The sequence below is a fragment of the Thamnophis sirtalis genome, unplaced genomic scaffold, assembly GCF_051295495.1.
Source record: "Thamnophis sirtalis isolate CommonGarterSnake01/CBP01778 unplaced genomic scaffold, rThaSir2_p1.2 scaffold_11, whole genome shotgun sequence".
Taxonomy (NCBI): domain Eukaryota; kingdom Metazoa; phylum Chordata; class Lepidosauria; order Squamata; family Natricidae; genus Thamnophis; species Thamnophis sirtalis.
In genome coordinates, this window is record NW_028261391.1 from 21,840,556 (window position 1) to 21,856,621 (window position 16,066).

General features: G+C 35.5%; 1 protein-coding gene across 2 annotated transcripts in view; it reads left to right on the forward strand.

The window, feature by feature from the left end:
* The window catches only part of LOC106557369 (NACHT, LRR and PYD domains-containing protein 1a), a 28,900-nt gene extending 16,679 nt beyond the window's left edge, over nt 1-12,221 (forward strand). Inside the window, exons 13-16 of one of the 2 annotated variants that reach the window (XM_014076594.2) lie at nt 1,082-1,135; nt 2,729-2,806; nt 8,163-8,435; nt 9,743-12,221. In XM_014076594.2, coding sequence (XP_013932069.2) covers nt 1,082-1,135; nt 2,729-2,806; nt 8,163-8,435; nt 9,743-9,762 — 425 coding nt within the window. In that variant the 3' untranslated portion in view covers nt 9,763-12,221. Of the gene's footprint in view, nt 1-1,081; nt 1,136-2,728; nt 2,807-4,242; nt 5,041-8,162; nt 8,436-9,742 lie in introns of those variants that run through there. The other variant, XM_087725311.1, reaches the window with a different exon arrangement.
* Nucleotides 12,222-16,066: the final 3,845 nt, after the last annotated feature.

Sequence of the window (16,066 nt, forward strand, 5' to 3'; positions counted from 1 at the left end):
ACAGTGAAAATTTGTGCATTTTATGTTACTTTGGGTTTCATTTATTTTTCTAAATAAAATTAGCTTTCAAGTTTAAAGCTCCTACTCCCCAAAAATCTACAGAATGAACATAAATATTTTTAGTTTTTTATGTGAAAAACTAGTTTGGAATTTTATGTAATCACAAGGTGAAGGAAAATTAAGGAAACAATACGATATGTATTATGCTAGATCTATAGTCTTATGTGATCCCAAAGTTATATTTTGATCCTAAGGATTATTTTAATATGTCTGTAGCTTGAGCTTTGCAGAAATTGCAAATACAAACATGTAGTTATTTGAATGTAATATTATTTTCTTTCTAATTTTAGATAAGATTATCATTGTGGAGCATAATTCTTCTCTGAGTTTTGGAATGTGCAGAAAAATCAGCAATGAAAACCGCAAAGCCCATTTGCTTGAGTTTTATTGGAGGAGGGGCAGAAGAGAATATCAAGCATTTTTTTTTCTTCCACAGAAACCAGTCCCTTCTGTTCCTTTTCCAGTTCCCTTCATATGCCTTACAACTCAAGCAAATTGATTTTCTTATGATCTCGCTTATATCTCTAAAAACTTAGTACAAAATGAAAAATGGACCCTCCTCTTATCTTTGCTCAGGTTCATTGCATTTATCAAAGTTTTCGGGCATCTTTGTAGGTACTGTAGCAAAGTTACTCTGAATTTCTCCTTTTCCACAATGATTGAAGAAAAATTTAATGTACTGTAATCTTAGGACATAAGAAACACTATGTATTTTGGCCTTTTCCTTTGCTCTCAGATACAGGGCAGTTGACCCTAGATAACTAGATCTTTCTGTTTTGACTAGGTATTTGTGAGTAGTAGGAAACTCAACTTTTATATTTACTTGCTTGATTAGTTTCTGCTTTATAAAATTCATTGAAGATTTGGCCCATATATTTTTAAAAGCTATAAACTTACTTGCACAGTAAATGTCTGTTTGACCTATATTATTTATATCATTCTTTAACTATGTCATCCTTTAATTAGTATTGCAAATTACTTTACCACATTTTAATTTTATTTTATTTTTGCATTTGGGTAGCTGATTGGACTCTACATAACCAGAATGATAATGAGCAGGAGAAATCTCTTAACCGTAAGTGTTTGAAACAGATCTGTTTAAAATCTGTTTTGTACGGCATATATTTACATTCACTTTTCTGTGACTACTCAAAGGGAGCATTCATGTGTCTTTCCAACTATAAACATCTGGGGAAATTGTAGCCATCTATTATTGCTGAAGCACAACATAATAATGCCTTTGCTAATCTTGTGTTCTATCTAAGACAATATATAATCCAGTTACTGTCTGCGACCTCCTTAATGTTTTATTAAAGTGTAGAAGGCAGTCAAATGAAATAATTAAGACTTAATATGAAGGTTTAGGGGAAAAGATGGTGATTACCAGCTAAAATTGGACAGAAAAGCCTATTGGGGGCTAAAACATAATCCAACACTATTTTTTATAAAGACATCTTTATAAAAGATATAAAAATTGGGGTTTTCATGAGCTGTAATCCATAATCATCGCGATTATGACAAATTACGGCTTGAACTATCTTGCTTTGCATGCAATGAGTCTATCTCATATATTAGTTTCACCTTTTAAGTTGCATTACTGAAATAAATGAACTTTTGTACGATATTCTAATTTTTCAATTTCACCTGTATTAGTACAATTGATGGTGAATAAGGGAGTAGAACAGAAGGGAAATACTCTAAAAGATGTGAAAAGGAAATGGGAGAAACATTAATACAGCTGGAAAGAAGAAAAGTGGGTTAGAACAGGGAGTCATAGAATTAGACAGTGGAGAAAAAGGGCGAGAAAAAGGGAGAAAAAATTACAGAACATAGTTACAGTGCAGATTCAAAAGTAGGTAAAATAAAAGAATTAAAATAAGTGCATGGGAGACAACAAAAAAAGAAGATTAAAAATTAGGATGAAGGTGAAAGATGTGGGATAGAGAGAAAGGAAAGGAATGTAAAGCAACATTTTATGAAAATACCTTATAATGTGTATGAATATTAGAACTATATAAGTTGGATAACTGCTCTTTATGTGGTGTGAGACAAAATTCATTTTTGAATATATATTAGTAAGGTAGTAATATAATATATATTATTATTAGAATTATAGAGGCTGAAAAATAGTTTGTAAATTTTGAAAAACAGAATTTGTATAAGGGTATTATTAATTATGTATAAAAATGTGATTAAAAGTGAAAAGCTAGGATTAAGTAATTTGATAAATGCTTGAAAGATCCTGATTGATGCTAGAAGTGCATATTGAAATATTGAATAATGAAAAAAGGAAGGATAGCGTTTTTGAATATTAGAATGATAGGGGAAGGGGGAAAAAAAGGAGGGCTAAAATAGAGGTGGAAATAAGAGGGGAAAAATAGCAAAAACAAATGTTAAGATGATACAGTGTATAGCAGGACTATTAAAAGGTTTAGAATTGAAGGATGATAGTAGAAATTACATGTTAGTAAAACTAAAAATGAAAATGAAATGTAATTATTAGGAATAATACTGTTATGTTTATTGGTACTGAAATGTATGACACCCAGGAATCAAACCATTCACAAAATGAAATGTATAAAAATAAAAAAATAAAAAAAACCTTTATTTTAAAAAAAGCATGAAAGACTACACTATGCTTCCTGGTTTTTTGCCTTGTGTGCTTTAGGTGTTGGGAAACGAAAAGCTACCACCAAACTTCAAAATGGACTTTGCTGTAAGCGACGAAAAATGCCAGACATCACAGGTAAATATTTTATGTACTTTTTTTTTTTTAAATGTGACTTTTAGTTTTTCCATATAGTGAAATAATGTGTTTTAAATAGGAAATAACAATCTGAACTAGGGAAATGTAACATTTGAATGCCTATGCAATCATTCTTAGTCCATTTTTATGAAATATTAATGTATTTATAAATGTCCACAAGAGGGAGATCTTAGATTTCTGTTACTTTGATACTTTTAAATGAATTACAGCAAAGATTCCTGAAATTCTAATTAAGACGATATTAGTTATATTTTCTCCTCTTTGATAATTATTTATGCTCTTTTACCAACAGTGGCGATAGAAGGCATGTTTAACTCTCTTCCATGTTATAAGCAATGTTTGTTTGGGTGTGTTTATTTGTGTCCATTCTTTCTCCCCGGAGAAACAATTCATTTATTTATTTAGAAAAATTTATATCGCCACCAAACTCACTCTCAATGACTCCAGATGGCTTACAAGGATAAAAGCACAATATAAAAACAGTAAACAATTAATAGCACCTGTTACCTTCAAGTTTAGTTTTTAAAAATAATGTTACTAAATATTATAATGCAATGGTAAAAAACTAATAAAAATAAAGAGAAAAAAGAGTAGAAAGGATAAAATGTGCAGAGGGAAAAAATAGAAAACCGAAAGAATACAGTGAAGAGAATATGTATGTATGTATGTATGTATGTATGTATGTATGTATGTATGTATGTATGAATGAATGAATGAATGAATGAATGAATTGACTTTCAACTCTCATCATAACAAGTACCATATTTTCTCATAAATAAAACCAGGACTCTTCTGGTATATCTTCTGATGATATTCCTCCAACATAGTTCTCAACTTCTGTCCATAGAAATCTATCCATAGAGGTGAACATTATTATTAAGACTGTTGTTATAACTTCAGAGTCCGTTTTTCAAAATTATCCTTCAGCATTTTCAGTGTTACAACATTTTGCATCACTCTGTAGCTGTTAAGGTTTATATATATGCTCCTCCTTTAAATGAAAACCTTTGGTTCCCTCTAGTGTCCAATTTCTAAAATTGATTATCTCTTTTATATTTAAAGCAAGTCAACTTTTTCACAAATAGGATTCTTAAAATTAATTCCATAATATTATTTCAAATTTATCTGGTTCCTTAATCCATTTATAACTTTCTAAATTCAAGGTCTTAATTAGCTTTTTGCTGCTTATTTCATTTTTTAAGTTTCTGGGCATGCAGTTAAATTTTTATTTCATTAAGGATTGAAGAGACTCATCTGGTGTTTTCTGACATGTTGTTCCAAAGGTTTTTTAATACCTGAAAATAAATTAATAAGCAATTTCCAAATGTGAATAGAAAAGGAAATATATTAACGTAGTGTCTTTTTAAAGGTATCAACTGCATTTTGCGTAAGATGGCTTTTCTCTTGTCTCCTAGTACTCAAAACCTTCAGGAGATTTGTCTCCTTGAAAGGAACAATTAGGAATGATATCCTGTACTCCCTTTATCTGGTGAGTTTCAAAGAGCCAATATACTTGCAGACTCTTTGTTCTTCACCATGGTCATTGCCTCCGCTTTTAACAGAGCCTTCTTCCTTTTGCCACTTCTCCCTCTGGAAATCTTATAATGCAGGGGTGTCAAACTCACAATATCATGGTGGCATCACATGACGTATCGGGACTCTCCCCCCCTTTTGCTAAACTGGGGGTAAGCGTCGCTAGTGCGTGATGCATCTGGCCTGCAGGCTGGGAGTTTCACAGCCCTGCCATAATACCTACATATTTATGCGTGTGTCTATTTGGGCCTAATTGAGTGTATACAGATGCATTTCCTCTGAATATGGGCATGTACGTTTCTGTATTCCCTTGTGCTGAACCTGTGTATTTTTATGAATAACTGCTTTAAGAAATAGGGGAAAGTAACGTGTAGGTCATGTGACTTGGAAGATGCTGGAAGATTCTTAGTATGGCCTTGGCCTAAGCTGCTTTACAACTTCCCCTGTCAAAGGGATCTGTTGCCGTCCCACCGCCCCGGCGCTAAAGGCAAAAGCCGCCCTGCCGCTATGTCCAAAAGCCCTGGCCTGCTGCTATGTCCAAAAGCCCTGCTGCTATGTCCAAAACCTGTTTCACAGAGGATTTCAACTCTGCTCTTGTCTACCATGATGAAAATGTAAAAATGTAAAAAGAAAAAGGCAAGAGCTGCTGAGGTCAGGCTGGATTAGCTGCTGCCAGAGTCCCCAATGGATGACTCTGCTTAACTGTTTAAAAAAGCCTCTAAAAAAGTGCCCTCTACAGGAGGAGGCGAGAGAACCAAGTGCCTCATCTACATAAAGAATTTTTCGGCTTTTAACCCTTGCTTAACTCTGCTCAAGTGATCATAAAGATAGACTAAATGAGGCACGTGGTTCTCCCGCCTCCTCTTGTAGAGGGCACTTTTTTAGAGGCTTTTTTAAACAGTTAAGCACTAAGCAGAGTCATCCACTGTGACTCTGGCAGCAACTACCTCAGCCTTTTTCCTTTTAATTTTTTTTTCTTTTCATGATCACAGTGGTGAGGCCCTTCCTCCCCTGACTGCATGTCACTGCTTTAAAGTAGTTTATTTCTGTCATTGACAAACCATCCAGAGTAAAATAATATACAATTGAAGGATAATATAAAATAAATAAAACAAAGTGGAATAAAAAAAGGTAAACTGAACATGACTAGCAGAGGTGAAACTTTTTTAGTTCATATAAACAACTTTGAACATAGACTATTAGATTAAGGCTTCACTGAAACCAATAAACAGAAGTTATCAGTTATTGTTGCCATTAATCTCGAAACAAGTGTAATCAAGTTAAACGTCTGAATGAAGTTCCTTCAAATCTTGATAAATTTTGACCTTCAACTAGTTTTGAGGAATATCCCAATTGAATCAACAAGAGAGATTTAGCAACTACTATCAGAATCTAGGTTGTAACCTCCACAGATGCCTGGCCTAACTGAGTTATATTTGGGTGCTTGGAAGAATGTTTTTTCCAGGATTGGGAAAATTAAATGTTAGTATAATTACAACCTTGTATTATGTATAGCTATAGAAGAAGAGCTGGGAGGCAGAATTAAGTGCGTTATCAGTTTAGAGACTTTACGTTCCCACAAGTGCCAAGTTTAACTCTTCCTGAATTCTTTTGATCCTTATCTGGTGACAATTTAATGTTGAACTTTAGATGACTAGAGTCTTGCATATAAGCTTTTAGAAATTTCCTGTGTGCAACTTAATGGGTGATGCTGATTCTTTGCACTTGATAGCAGCAAAAGAAAAGTAAAAGTTGGGCATTAAAGCTATAACACTAAGTGAATGCTGGCTGTGTGATGAAATCTCAGACTGGCAGAGGCAGTATCTTATGCATTATTTGCTGCATATGGCAATTGCACACTCTATAATCTTGGGTCACGAAAAATTATTGCGATGTTTACAACATTCCACTTGTCCCTTATCTGTCTATTAATATGTCATCTGTATTTAATCAGTCATGTGACACACTTCATAATCTTTGTTTTAGAGCAGTTTATATTCAGCCAGACTCTGACTTGTGTCTGTGAAAACAAAAAAACATTTGCATAAAGCAAAAAACAGAGTCCTTTTCAAGGCAACTTTACAGGGTGATAATGCTACTGTGAAAAGGCAAGATATATAATTAAATGATTTATATAGATGTTAAATAATCATGGAACTAACAAGTAACCTTGCTCAATGCATTTTTTAAATTATGGATCCTGCCTTACAGTTTGTCTCTAATACTGGAATGGGTTTTGCAACAGAAATTATATATTGATAAAAGGAGCAGCCTGACAATACTAATTTCACCCAGTAAGATTCACCCATATCTTAACAACAAATCTGAAATGACTTGAAATCTATGAAAGCAATATACCCGGGATGGCGAACCTATGGCACACGTGCCACAGGTGGCACACGGAGCCATTTGTCAGGGCACACGAGGCTCCTGAAGCCTCCGGAGGATCTCGGGGGGGGGGAGGCTGTTTTCGCCCTCTTCAGGCTCCTATAAAGCCTCTGGAGCCTGGGGAGGATGAAAAAAGCATGCAAAAAATGGGGGGGGGTGTCACGCCTGTCATGTGTGAATGCGTGCTGGGGGAGTAGCACATTGTGTCATGGGTGTGGCACGCCTGTGCATGATCCCCCTGCGCTCCCCCCACTTATGGCATGTGAGCCAAAAAAGGTTCGCCATCGCTGCAATATATTGTCTTGGAAATTGACCAAAATCTGACTATGTTTTCTCTGAAGCTCGCTTGCTTATCTGCTAAAATGTTACATTACTGGAGTGGTTCCCCATATTTTTGGCTTGGCGACTGGTGTGGGGGGGAGAAGGGGTGGTTCCATGCGAGCATGCATACCACCTGTGCAAGTGGAGCTGCATGCATGAACGTGCATGACCACTGCTTGTGCAGTCTGGTTCTGAATGGGCCACAGCCCAGTAGTAGGCCACAGCTTGGGGTTGGGAAGCCTTGCATCACTGAATTTAATTTTGAGATTTCAGCAATAGATTCTTAATAGAATCTGGTTTTGAATATTTCCTTAATAGCTTGATCAGATCTCCTCCCCTTAACATGAATAATAATGGTTAAATCCCAGCCTTTGTGTATGACTGTAGCATGAACAGTGGCAGTAAAATGTGGTAAATAGAAACATCTACCATTTATATGTCTGGTTTAAGAATATCTGTGTGAATCAGATCATTGCATTGAGAGAGAGGGAGAGAGGGAGGGCAAGCACACAATTCTAGTCCTTCCTTAGGCATGAAAGCCAGCACTGGGATAGGTGGCATCTTCTCTCGCTTCCCACCTATCTTCTCATGATTGAATGAGGAGGTATGAATATCACATGCATTACAAAACTCAAATTTATGCTGACCTCATTATTTGGCTTATTTATGGAGGCTCTGATATGCTGCTGTGGGTCAGTTGTTATCTACTTTGCTGCTCTGGTGGAGACTTTAAAGTCCTGGGCTTGTTTCATGTTTTTTCCCTTGGATTTATCTTTCATTCCTTCTCAATTACAATCATATCTTCGCATTTGAAATAATATCCTAGTTGAAAGAGAACAGCAGAGCTCAGTCAGATTTCCAACTAAGATGTCACAGTCAATCTTGATGCAGTATAGAGCACAGCTAACTCGCTACTAGATGCTTCTACCGTCAAGGTAGATGGGAAAGATCCCGCCCCCCCCCATAGGTATTTGCATGTCCTCCAATCTTCCATACAAAACCATAGTACCATTTTTTACCCCACGCTGCAGGCTTCTCTAGTGTATACAAAGCAATCACTACTTATAACCAATTTCTGCCTTTGTGCATTTAGATGGAACGAACAGTAATTACTTGTTAACAGATCATCAGTTGATGGTTCTCGCAATGAAAATGGGTAAAGACTGGAAGGTCATTGGTATTGGATGCCTGAAGTTGACCTTGCAAGATATCGAACAGATTGAAGCAAAAGAAGAAGATGTTAATATGTATAAATGTATGATGTTGCGGAAGTGGAGAGATTCTGAACAGAATAATGGAACAGCCCATAATTTATATAAATGCCTTGATGGTCAAGTATCCCACGAGCTGCTAGAACTCCTGAAAGGTACCTTTGCATCTTATGTAATTTATGGGGTTGTGTGTTTTTTTTTGGTTATTTCTTATAATTACAGAATTGGGACCCACCATAAGAAATTTGATCTTACAGGATATATTGTCATATTAGTGCCCAACATCTCTTTCATGTTGACATGAAGAACTATTCACGTTTTAAGACTTTATTAATTCATTTATTTAATTTGACCCATTGCAAAGATACTACTCTTGGATATTTAGAACAAAAATAATGTTGAAGTAAAAAATAAATTCTAAAATCCTCCAAATAAATTTAAAAAATCCATCCATACACCAGCATCATTTCAGTTACTGTAGACCTCCAGAACAATCATCCCAAAGGCTACTATTGTGGGGAGAGCCTATAATTAACCAGGAGGCTCCTAACTTGGATTCAACCTCCATGAAACAATAATGATATGCCTCGTTTCCCCTCCTCATTTGGTAGTAGGGGACCAAAAGCAGTTTCACTTGGGATGCATGAGTTGCAAAGCCTAATTCCATCTGGAGAATACAGTCCTGAAGGTATTTTGGTGTCAAGCTTATATAGGACATTATAGATAAAAGCCAGCAGTTTGAATTTCACTGAATCACTTGGAGTATGTGGTTGGGGTAGAAATATAGCCTGGTACCATATTCAAAATTATTAGAAGTTTCTGAATGTCTTTCAGAAGAAGCTCCACGTAGAGCTGATTGCAGCTGATCCCAACTAGGATTGCTTCCATGTTAAAATCAGACAAATCAGTTTGCCACCTTCCTTAACCCCAGTTAAGGAGTTAAATACTCTTCTGTTCCATTTGGTATTGAAATTTATAAGTTGCTACATCTTTTATACTGTTGAGTAACTGGAATGTTGCCGTAGAACGGCTTTCCCTGTCTTGAAAAATGTCCACTAATACATCCCACAAGTCCAGTTATTATGATCAATAAATTCAACTCATTCTGTAGATCTGTATGTAATCTTTCTTAGTGATTACAGTTGGGATTGTAAGCTTGGTAGTTAAGTGAAGCATTTGTTAAGTGAAACTATGACTGTACTTATGAGCTTGCTTCAGCTTTTTTTTGCTTTACTGAACTGTAAGGGAGCAAATATAGGGATTGGTTATCAAATTGCTATAACTGCAAATGGTTGTTAAACAAGGCAGTTGCTAAATGAGGACTACTTGTAGTAGAGCTATACACATTTTAAGAATGATTTCAAAGTAGCAGACCTCACATGGGAATCTTTCGACGCATGCACACTCATATTTACCTAAATTCCAAGTATTGCTTAATTTTACTGCTTTATCTTTTATCCAGGTTTTTTGCAGCAAACGTGAGTTCATATGGAACCAATTTCAAAGAGAAATATTGGGAATATTCTTTTGTAAATTTTCCAGGAATTTTATTGTGAACTTAGCAACACTTTAAAACTAAGAAAAGAAAATGATGGACCAATTATTGAAACTCAGGATTAAATATGGTTTGAGAAGGAAGCAAAGTGAGTGGAATCATGAACTTCTGCAAAGGCATTTCCCCATACATTTTACTCACAGGTTCCCAGAGACATTTGCACAATCAACAATTCCTTCACTCCCAGGAGAACTGGTGCTTTCCCAAAATGTTTTCAGTTTTTGTTTGTTTATTTGGATGAGGTGAGCCTTTCTTTCATCCCCCCCCCCCTATGAAAATCATCAACCTGGCATAGTGTTGTAAAGGCACTTTCTAACTGCATGCCCCAAAATAGAAACATTCAAACTTTATAGGGAGCCTCAAATGTTCTCATTCTAAATTCTAATATAGCATTCAGACTTTTTTCTGGATACCATGCTTAGAAATGAAATTTCTGGTGTCTTGAGGCATGTTTGTTTCAGTTAGTGTAATAAACAAAACTTGGGTTTCCTCAGAGGTTTATTAGGAATTCCTCAGTGAAACAACTAATAATGAAATATTTGTTTCTTGGAAGATATAAAGATTGTCCTTACCGTTCTTCTGCAAGATGCAACTGAAGGTCATGTTGGATGCGTTTTACTTTTTCTGTGGTATTAATTCACCCCTGGACTTCGTTCCATAGTTTTTATTTAGAGGGCTGGCAAAATGTTTAGAACAGTGTTTTTCAACCTTTTTTGTGCAAAGGCACACTTTTTTCATGAAAAAAATCACGAGGCACACCACCATTAGAAAATGTTAAAAAAAATTAACTCTGTGCCTATATTGACTATATATAAAGTGTTTTTCCCACGGCATACCTTACACTATGTCATGGCACACTAGTGTGCCGCGGCACAGTGGTTGAAAAACACTGGTTTAGAAATCCCCTGCTTTTTTATTCAAAAGTATATTAAAACGGTTCCACAATTTCTGTGAAGAAAAGCTGATCTTCAGAGTTGTATTTAGAATGATACAAATTTGCATAAATAATTCCTGTTTTAAGTGGCAGTTTTGTTTTTGTGGGAGGTGAGAAGCATTGATGAAATCCAATTGTCAAAATATAAGAAATGCTTAGCCATTATTTCTCCTGAGAATTTTAGATGGTTCCTCATTTCATAATTTTGAGAGCGCCTTGAACACTTGATGAGTGATGCCATGCTTAACATATCAAATTGAGATTCACCCTATGTTCAAGGAGACGAACAATTGAGCCTAGGCTAAAAGAAAAACAATTTGTTTAAGGAACTAAAAAACAAGGTGCAGGTGAACTCTGAACTAACAAAATCAGTCTTTTAAAATCTACATTTCTATTTCAGCTCTCATTTTATAGTGACTTCTCTGATAATGTTCAGAGAAAAGTGGCTTAGACAAGATATTGAAGACCACAATGTGGTTTTAGGGCTAAATGACACTACTTTTGTAAACCATATTGAAACATGAAAGATTTAAAAAACCAAACAAACAGAAAAACAATGCTCAGGCAAAAAGAATGTGGGGAATAACCCTATTACTACTTATCTCCTTTTAAATCTGAGGAATGTCCATGACACCTATATTTTACTTTTCCTACATGGCCAAGAATGTTTAAATGACTATTGTTAGGGTAGCCAAAGCTGGTTGCAGAATTTTAGGAACTATTAAAAGTGTTGTAAAGAGAAACAAAAGACAAGACTAACTCTTTGCTGATATCTAGTAGTTACTTGGAATTTTGCAGTCTAGATACAGTAATACTAACTCTTGGGCCATAATTGCACAGCAGTATAATAAGTTATTTTGGATATACAAACATGGGAGATTTTGTCATGTTTTAACATTTTCAACAAAAATCAGAAATGCCAGAACTTGGCCTAGAGCATCATGTTGGAAACCCTAGGCATGTCTGAATGAAAATGAGGACTAAAACTTATTTGAAAGTCCACAATTTTGCACTCCACAATCCTCTGCATTTTTACAAATAATTTTGTATAATTATATGTGTACTGATTTTCTATTTATTTAGGTATCTCTTTCCAAAAGTTTCCCCTATATTAATGGATACATTTGGTGGTATAATTCATCACCTCCAGGAATGTAGCAAATCCACCTCTCAATCAAACTTTGGTCCTCAAAATTAATCCTATAATCATAAAAGTGTAATTTTGCCATGTAAAACTGGCATCAAATTCCATAAAATACCTCAGTTTTTTTTAAAAATACCTTTTTAAAAAATGTAGCATTGGATTTAATTTTGGAACTGTAGATAGTGTGTATTCACTGCTCCCTAAATGTTATATATGTCTTGTAATAGAAGTAAATTTCATGATATTATGTTGGTTTTCTAGATTGTATTTTGTATTTTTTTATAATTCATTAAAATTAAATACATGTACATGCCAGTGTGCAATCTTATTTATATTGAAGCAGTCTAAATGAAGCAGTCACTGATGCTAGGCCTACTGTGTTTTGCAATTTCTCGAAAGTTTTCTTTCCCTAAAAACGAACCTTCTCTTTCTATCTTGTTTTCTAGATGCTTGAGAAGTTTTTTGGAATTTCTCATTATAGCACTTTGGAGCTTATTTGAAGACAGACATAACTTTATTTTGGTTATTGACCAATACAAGTACACTCAACATAAGGAAAAACACAAAACTATCCCCTAAATAACAAGAACTCTTAGCAACCATTTGTGGGCAAAGCTTACATATAATGTAGCAAAATGTAGCTACTTTTATAGCAAAAGTATAGGTATATACTTTTATATACCTTGATTATTTAACTGATAAATAAAAGCTATCAGAATCCCCTCTGAAATTTAAATAAAACAGGGTTAATCAACTGGTGGCATAAATTCCTGTAGAGCTTGCAACACAGAAGAACATGGGCTTTGGTTTCTATGTCATATTTATATCACAAGGGGTTTCATATAGTTTTCCTATATTTTCCTTTCTGGACAGGGATTGTGTTATTATTGGAGGTAATAAAGGAGATACTTTATTATTTAAGGTTTAATCCTAATCGTATTGTCTTTTACTCCTTTAATATTAAAGCCTTTCATATTTTCCTGTCAGAAAAACTTGTTGCAGAAATACTTCAAAGACCCGTAAATATAATTGCACAGCCATAACAGAATGTGAGAGTTGCAAGGAATTTGGGAGATCATCTAGTCTAACCCTCTACCCAGTACAAGAATTTGCTACTCCAGCTTCCCTGACAAATGGTCATCTAGTCTCTGTTGAAATAACTTCCCGTGAAGGAGAAACCACCACCTCACAAAGCAGTCTATTTCAGGATATTCATACTCACATCTACGTTATAATTTAAAAGGGCCCTAGCACCCCAGAGATCTCCAAGATGTCTATTGTAGGAGCATTAATTGCAGCATATGTTGGTATAGCCCAGTGGTTCCCAAACTTGTCAACTTTAGGACTTGTGGACTTCAACTCCCAGAATTCTCCAGCTAGCTCTTCTGGCTGGAGAACTCTGGGAGTTGAAGTCCACAAGTCTTAAAGTTGCCAAGTTTGGGAAACACTGGTCTAGCCAATAGCTTTTTCCTGAAGATGTTTTCCTCCCCAAAGGCAACTGTATTTGATATTTTTTTGAAAATGTGCTACTTATCATCCAAGAATCTTCTTCAGTTCTAACTGACTGGAGGGAATGGAAGGATTTATATTCTTTGCAATCATTTGGTCATTAGCCTTCTGAGAGTTGGTTAATAGAGAGTCATTAAGGCCACTTGGGGTTTATTTAGGAGCCCTCTGAACCAGAATATAAATGGGTGTGGAACTTTCTTAGGACTTCTAAAGGACAGGTGGTGTATCCCTTCCCCTCTGTTGACAAAGGGCTGTTCAGTTTTAACAAAGAATATAAATCCTTCCATCCCTAGTCAGTAAGAATGAAGAAGCTTCTTCAATGAGAAATGAAATGTTGTTGTTGTTGTTATTATTATTATTTATTTGTCTTGTATGCCGCCCACTCCCGGAGGACTCCGGGCGGCTCACAAAAGACAAGGGAAAAGGGGGAACGAGACAAAGACAACATATTAAAAACAAAACCAACATTCACAATTTCTGTGGAGGTAGATGCTTCTCAGCTCCCCCCAGCCTGCTGGAACAGCCAGGACTTGGTGGCTTTGCGGAAAGCCGGGAGGGTAGTAAATATCTGGATCTCAACAGGGAGCTCGTTCCAGAGGGCCGGAGCTGCAACAGAGAAGGCTCTGCCCCGGGGAGTCGCCAGCCGACATTGGCTGGCAGATGGAATCCGGAGGAGACACAACCTGTGCGATCTAATTGGTCTGAGAGAGGTAATCGGCAGGAGGTGGTCTCTCGGGTACCCAGGTCCGATGCCATGTAGGGCTTTATAGGTAGCGACCAGCACCTTGAAGTGTATTCGGAGACTAATAGGTAGCCAGTGCATGTTTCCAAAGAAAACACCAAGAAAGTCCAGGTGCCTTTTGGAAAAACACTTTTGAGAATCTCCATAGACATATATCCAATGGCATCCACAGGCACAATCCAAACTGGGGAAATGTCATGGATGTACAGAAGAAAGGGCCTTAGATTGTGTTGTGACCACAATCTTGTCCAATTGGTTCACCTCTTCATGGATGTTGCTAAGTCTACTATATATATAATTCACTTGGCAAACAATGTTCCTATTTTAGAATGCTTTAGTGACTACATAGGATATTCCCACTCAGTTACCAGAACTGAGTTGAAAGTACCATAAATTCCTTGAGCAGAAGTGACTGTACAATAATGGTTTCTAAGTGTAGTTCCTTCTGTTTATAGCCTTTCTTTCCAAAAAGCATCCCACTCATTTATAAATTACTGTAATTTGAAACAACCCTGTCCTATGATAAAGGACACCAATAAACAATAAAGCATTAGTTAAATAAAAAGTAGTAGAAATATAAGAAAAGTGGGAGTAGAAGAAACTTGGCCAGTTTAAATAGTTTGTTCTACTGGCTAATACACCAGGCTAGAAAGCAAGCGACTGGGAATTTAAGACCTGTCTTATCCATGAAATCAAGCTTGGCGATCTTGTGCCAGTCACTCTCTTAGCGCAACTCACCTCACAGGGTTGTTGCTGTGAGAAAATGGAAGGAGGAACATGTGTTGGATATGTTCACCAGCTCGAATTATTCATAAAGATAATAAAGGTGGGATATACTGTAAATAATCAAATAAATAAAATTAATATTACAGTGGGCAGGTGGCTTATTTAATTGTCCGTAACTGGCCTTTTTATGAAGTCTAAAAAGTATTTGGTATATGCATTTTATAATCATATTTTTGTTATAGGCATTAATATGAGATTTGAGAAGATTAGCTTCTTTTTCTTGTTTTTAAAAAGTTTTATTTAGCTATTCAAATATATGGAGCACAAAATGATGAAGTGATAAAAATTAATTACCTTGAAATCTAATAATAAATGCACGGGACAAAAATGGGCTAATGAACTGACAAATTAAATAAAGGAAAAATAATGAATTGTGGGTTAAAGTGAACATTTTTAAATTCAGTCATTACTGAATAAATTGATGGAGATGCCAACAACTAAATTATAGTTTCAAAGCAATGCACCTGAAGAACCATGTCAAATAAGAATGATGAAGGATATCTAATTGAATGCAAGTGTTAGCAAATAAAATAAACCCTAAAACAAAGGATGTTTCTAAGACTATGTCTCTTCTCTTGCCATTGAGTATTTGCAGTTTTGACTCTTGCAGATTTGTGGTGATTGAGCTGGTTAAGAACTTTAAATCTGTGACTTAATGTATTAAGACAGTTCTTTTTAGTTGATAATTTTATTTATTTTACTTCAAATCACAAAACTTAGCTGCAAAAATCCAGATGACCAAGAGATAGCAGCAGAGAATCATGTAGGGCTCTTGAATCTGTTTGCTGCCATCTAGTGGTCCTCAGCACATTTGCTTCTGAAAAACAATTTCAGAAATCCTAATTGTTCTCGCAATTATAACATAATTTGCATCAATGTTCCCACCCCCTGCAATCTCCCATGTCATCCCCAAATGTTAAACGTGGCTATTGGTTATTAGTAAGTTGCATATCCTTGTTACAAAGATCTGTGGGTCTCTGAAAATAAATGTAATAAAGGCAAGATATAAACAAACAAACAAAAAATAAAATACTCCAAGCATCTTTTAAATCTTAGTGATATGTACTTTTATTGTATTTATTCTTTAGCAATGAACAAAATACACTATAACTTTAT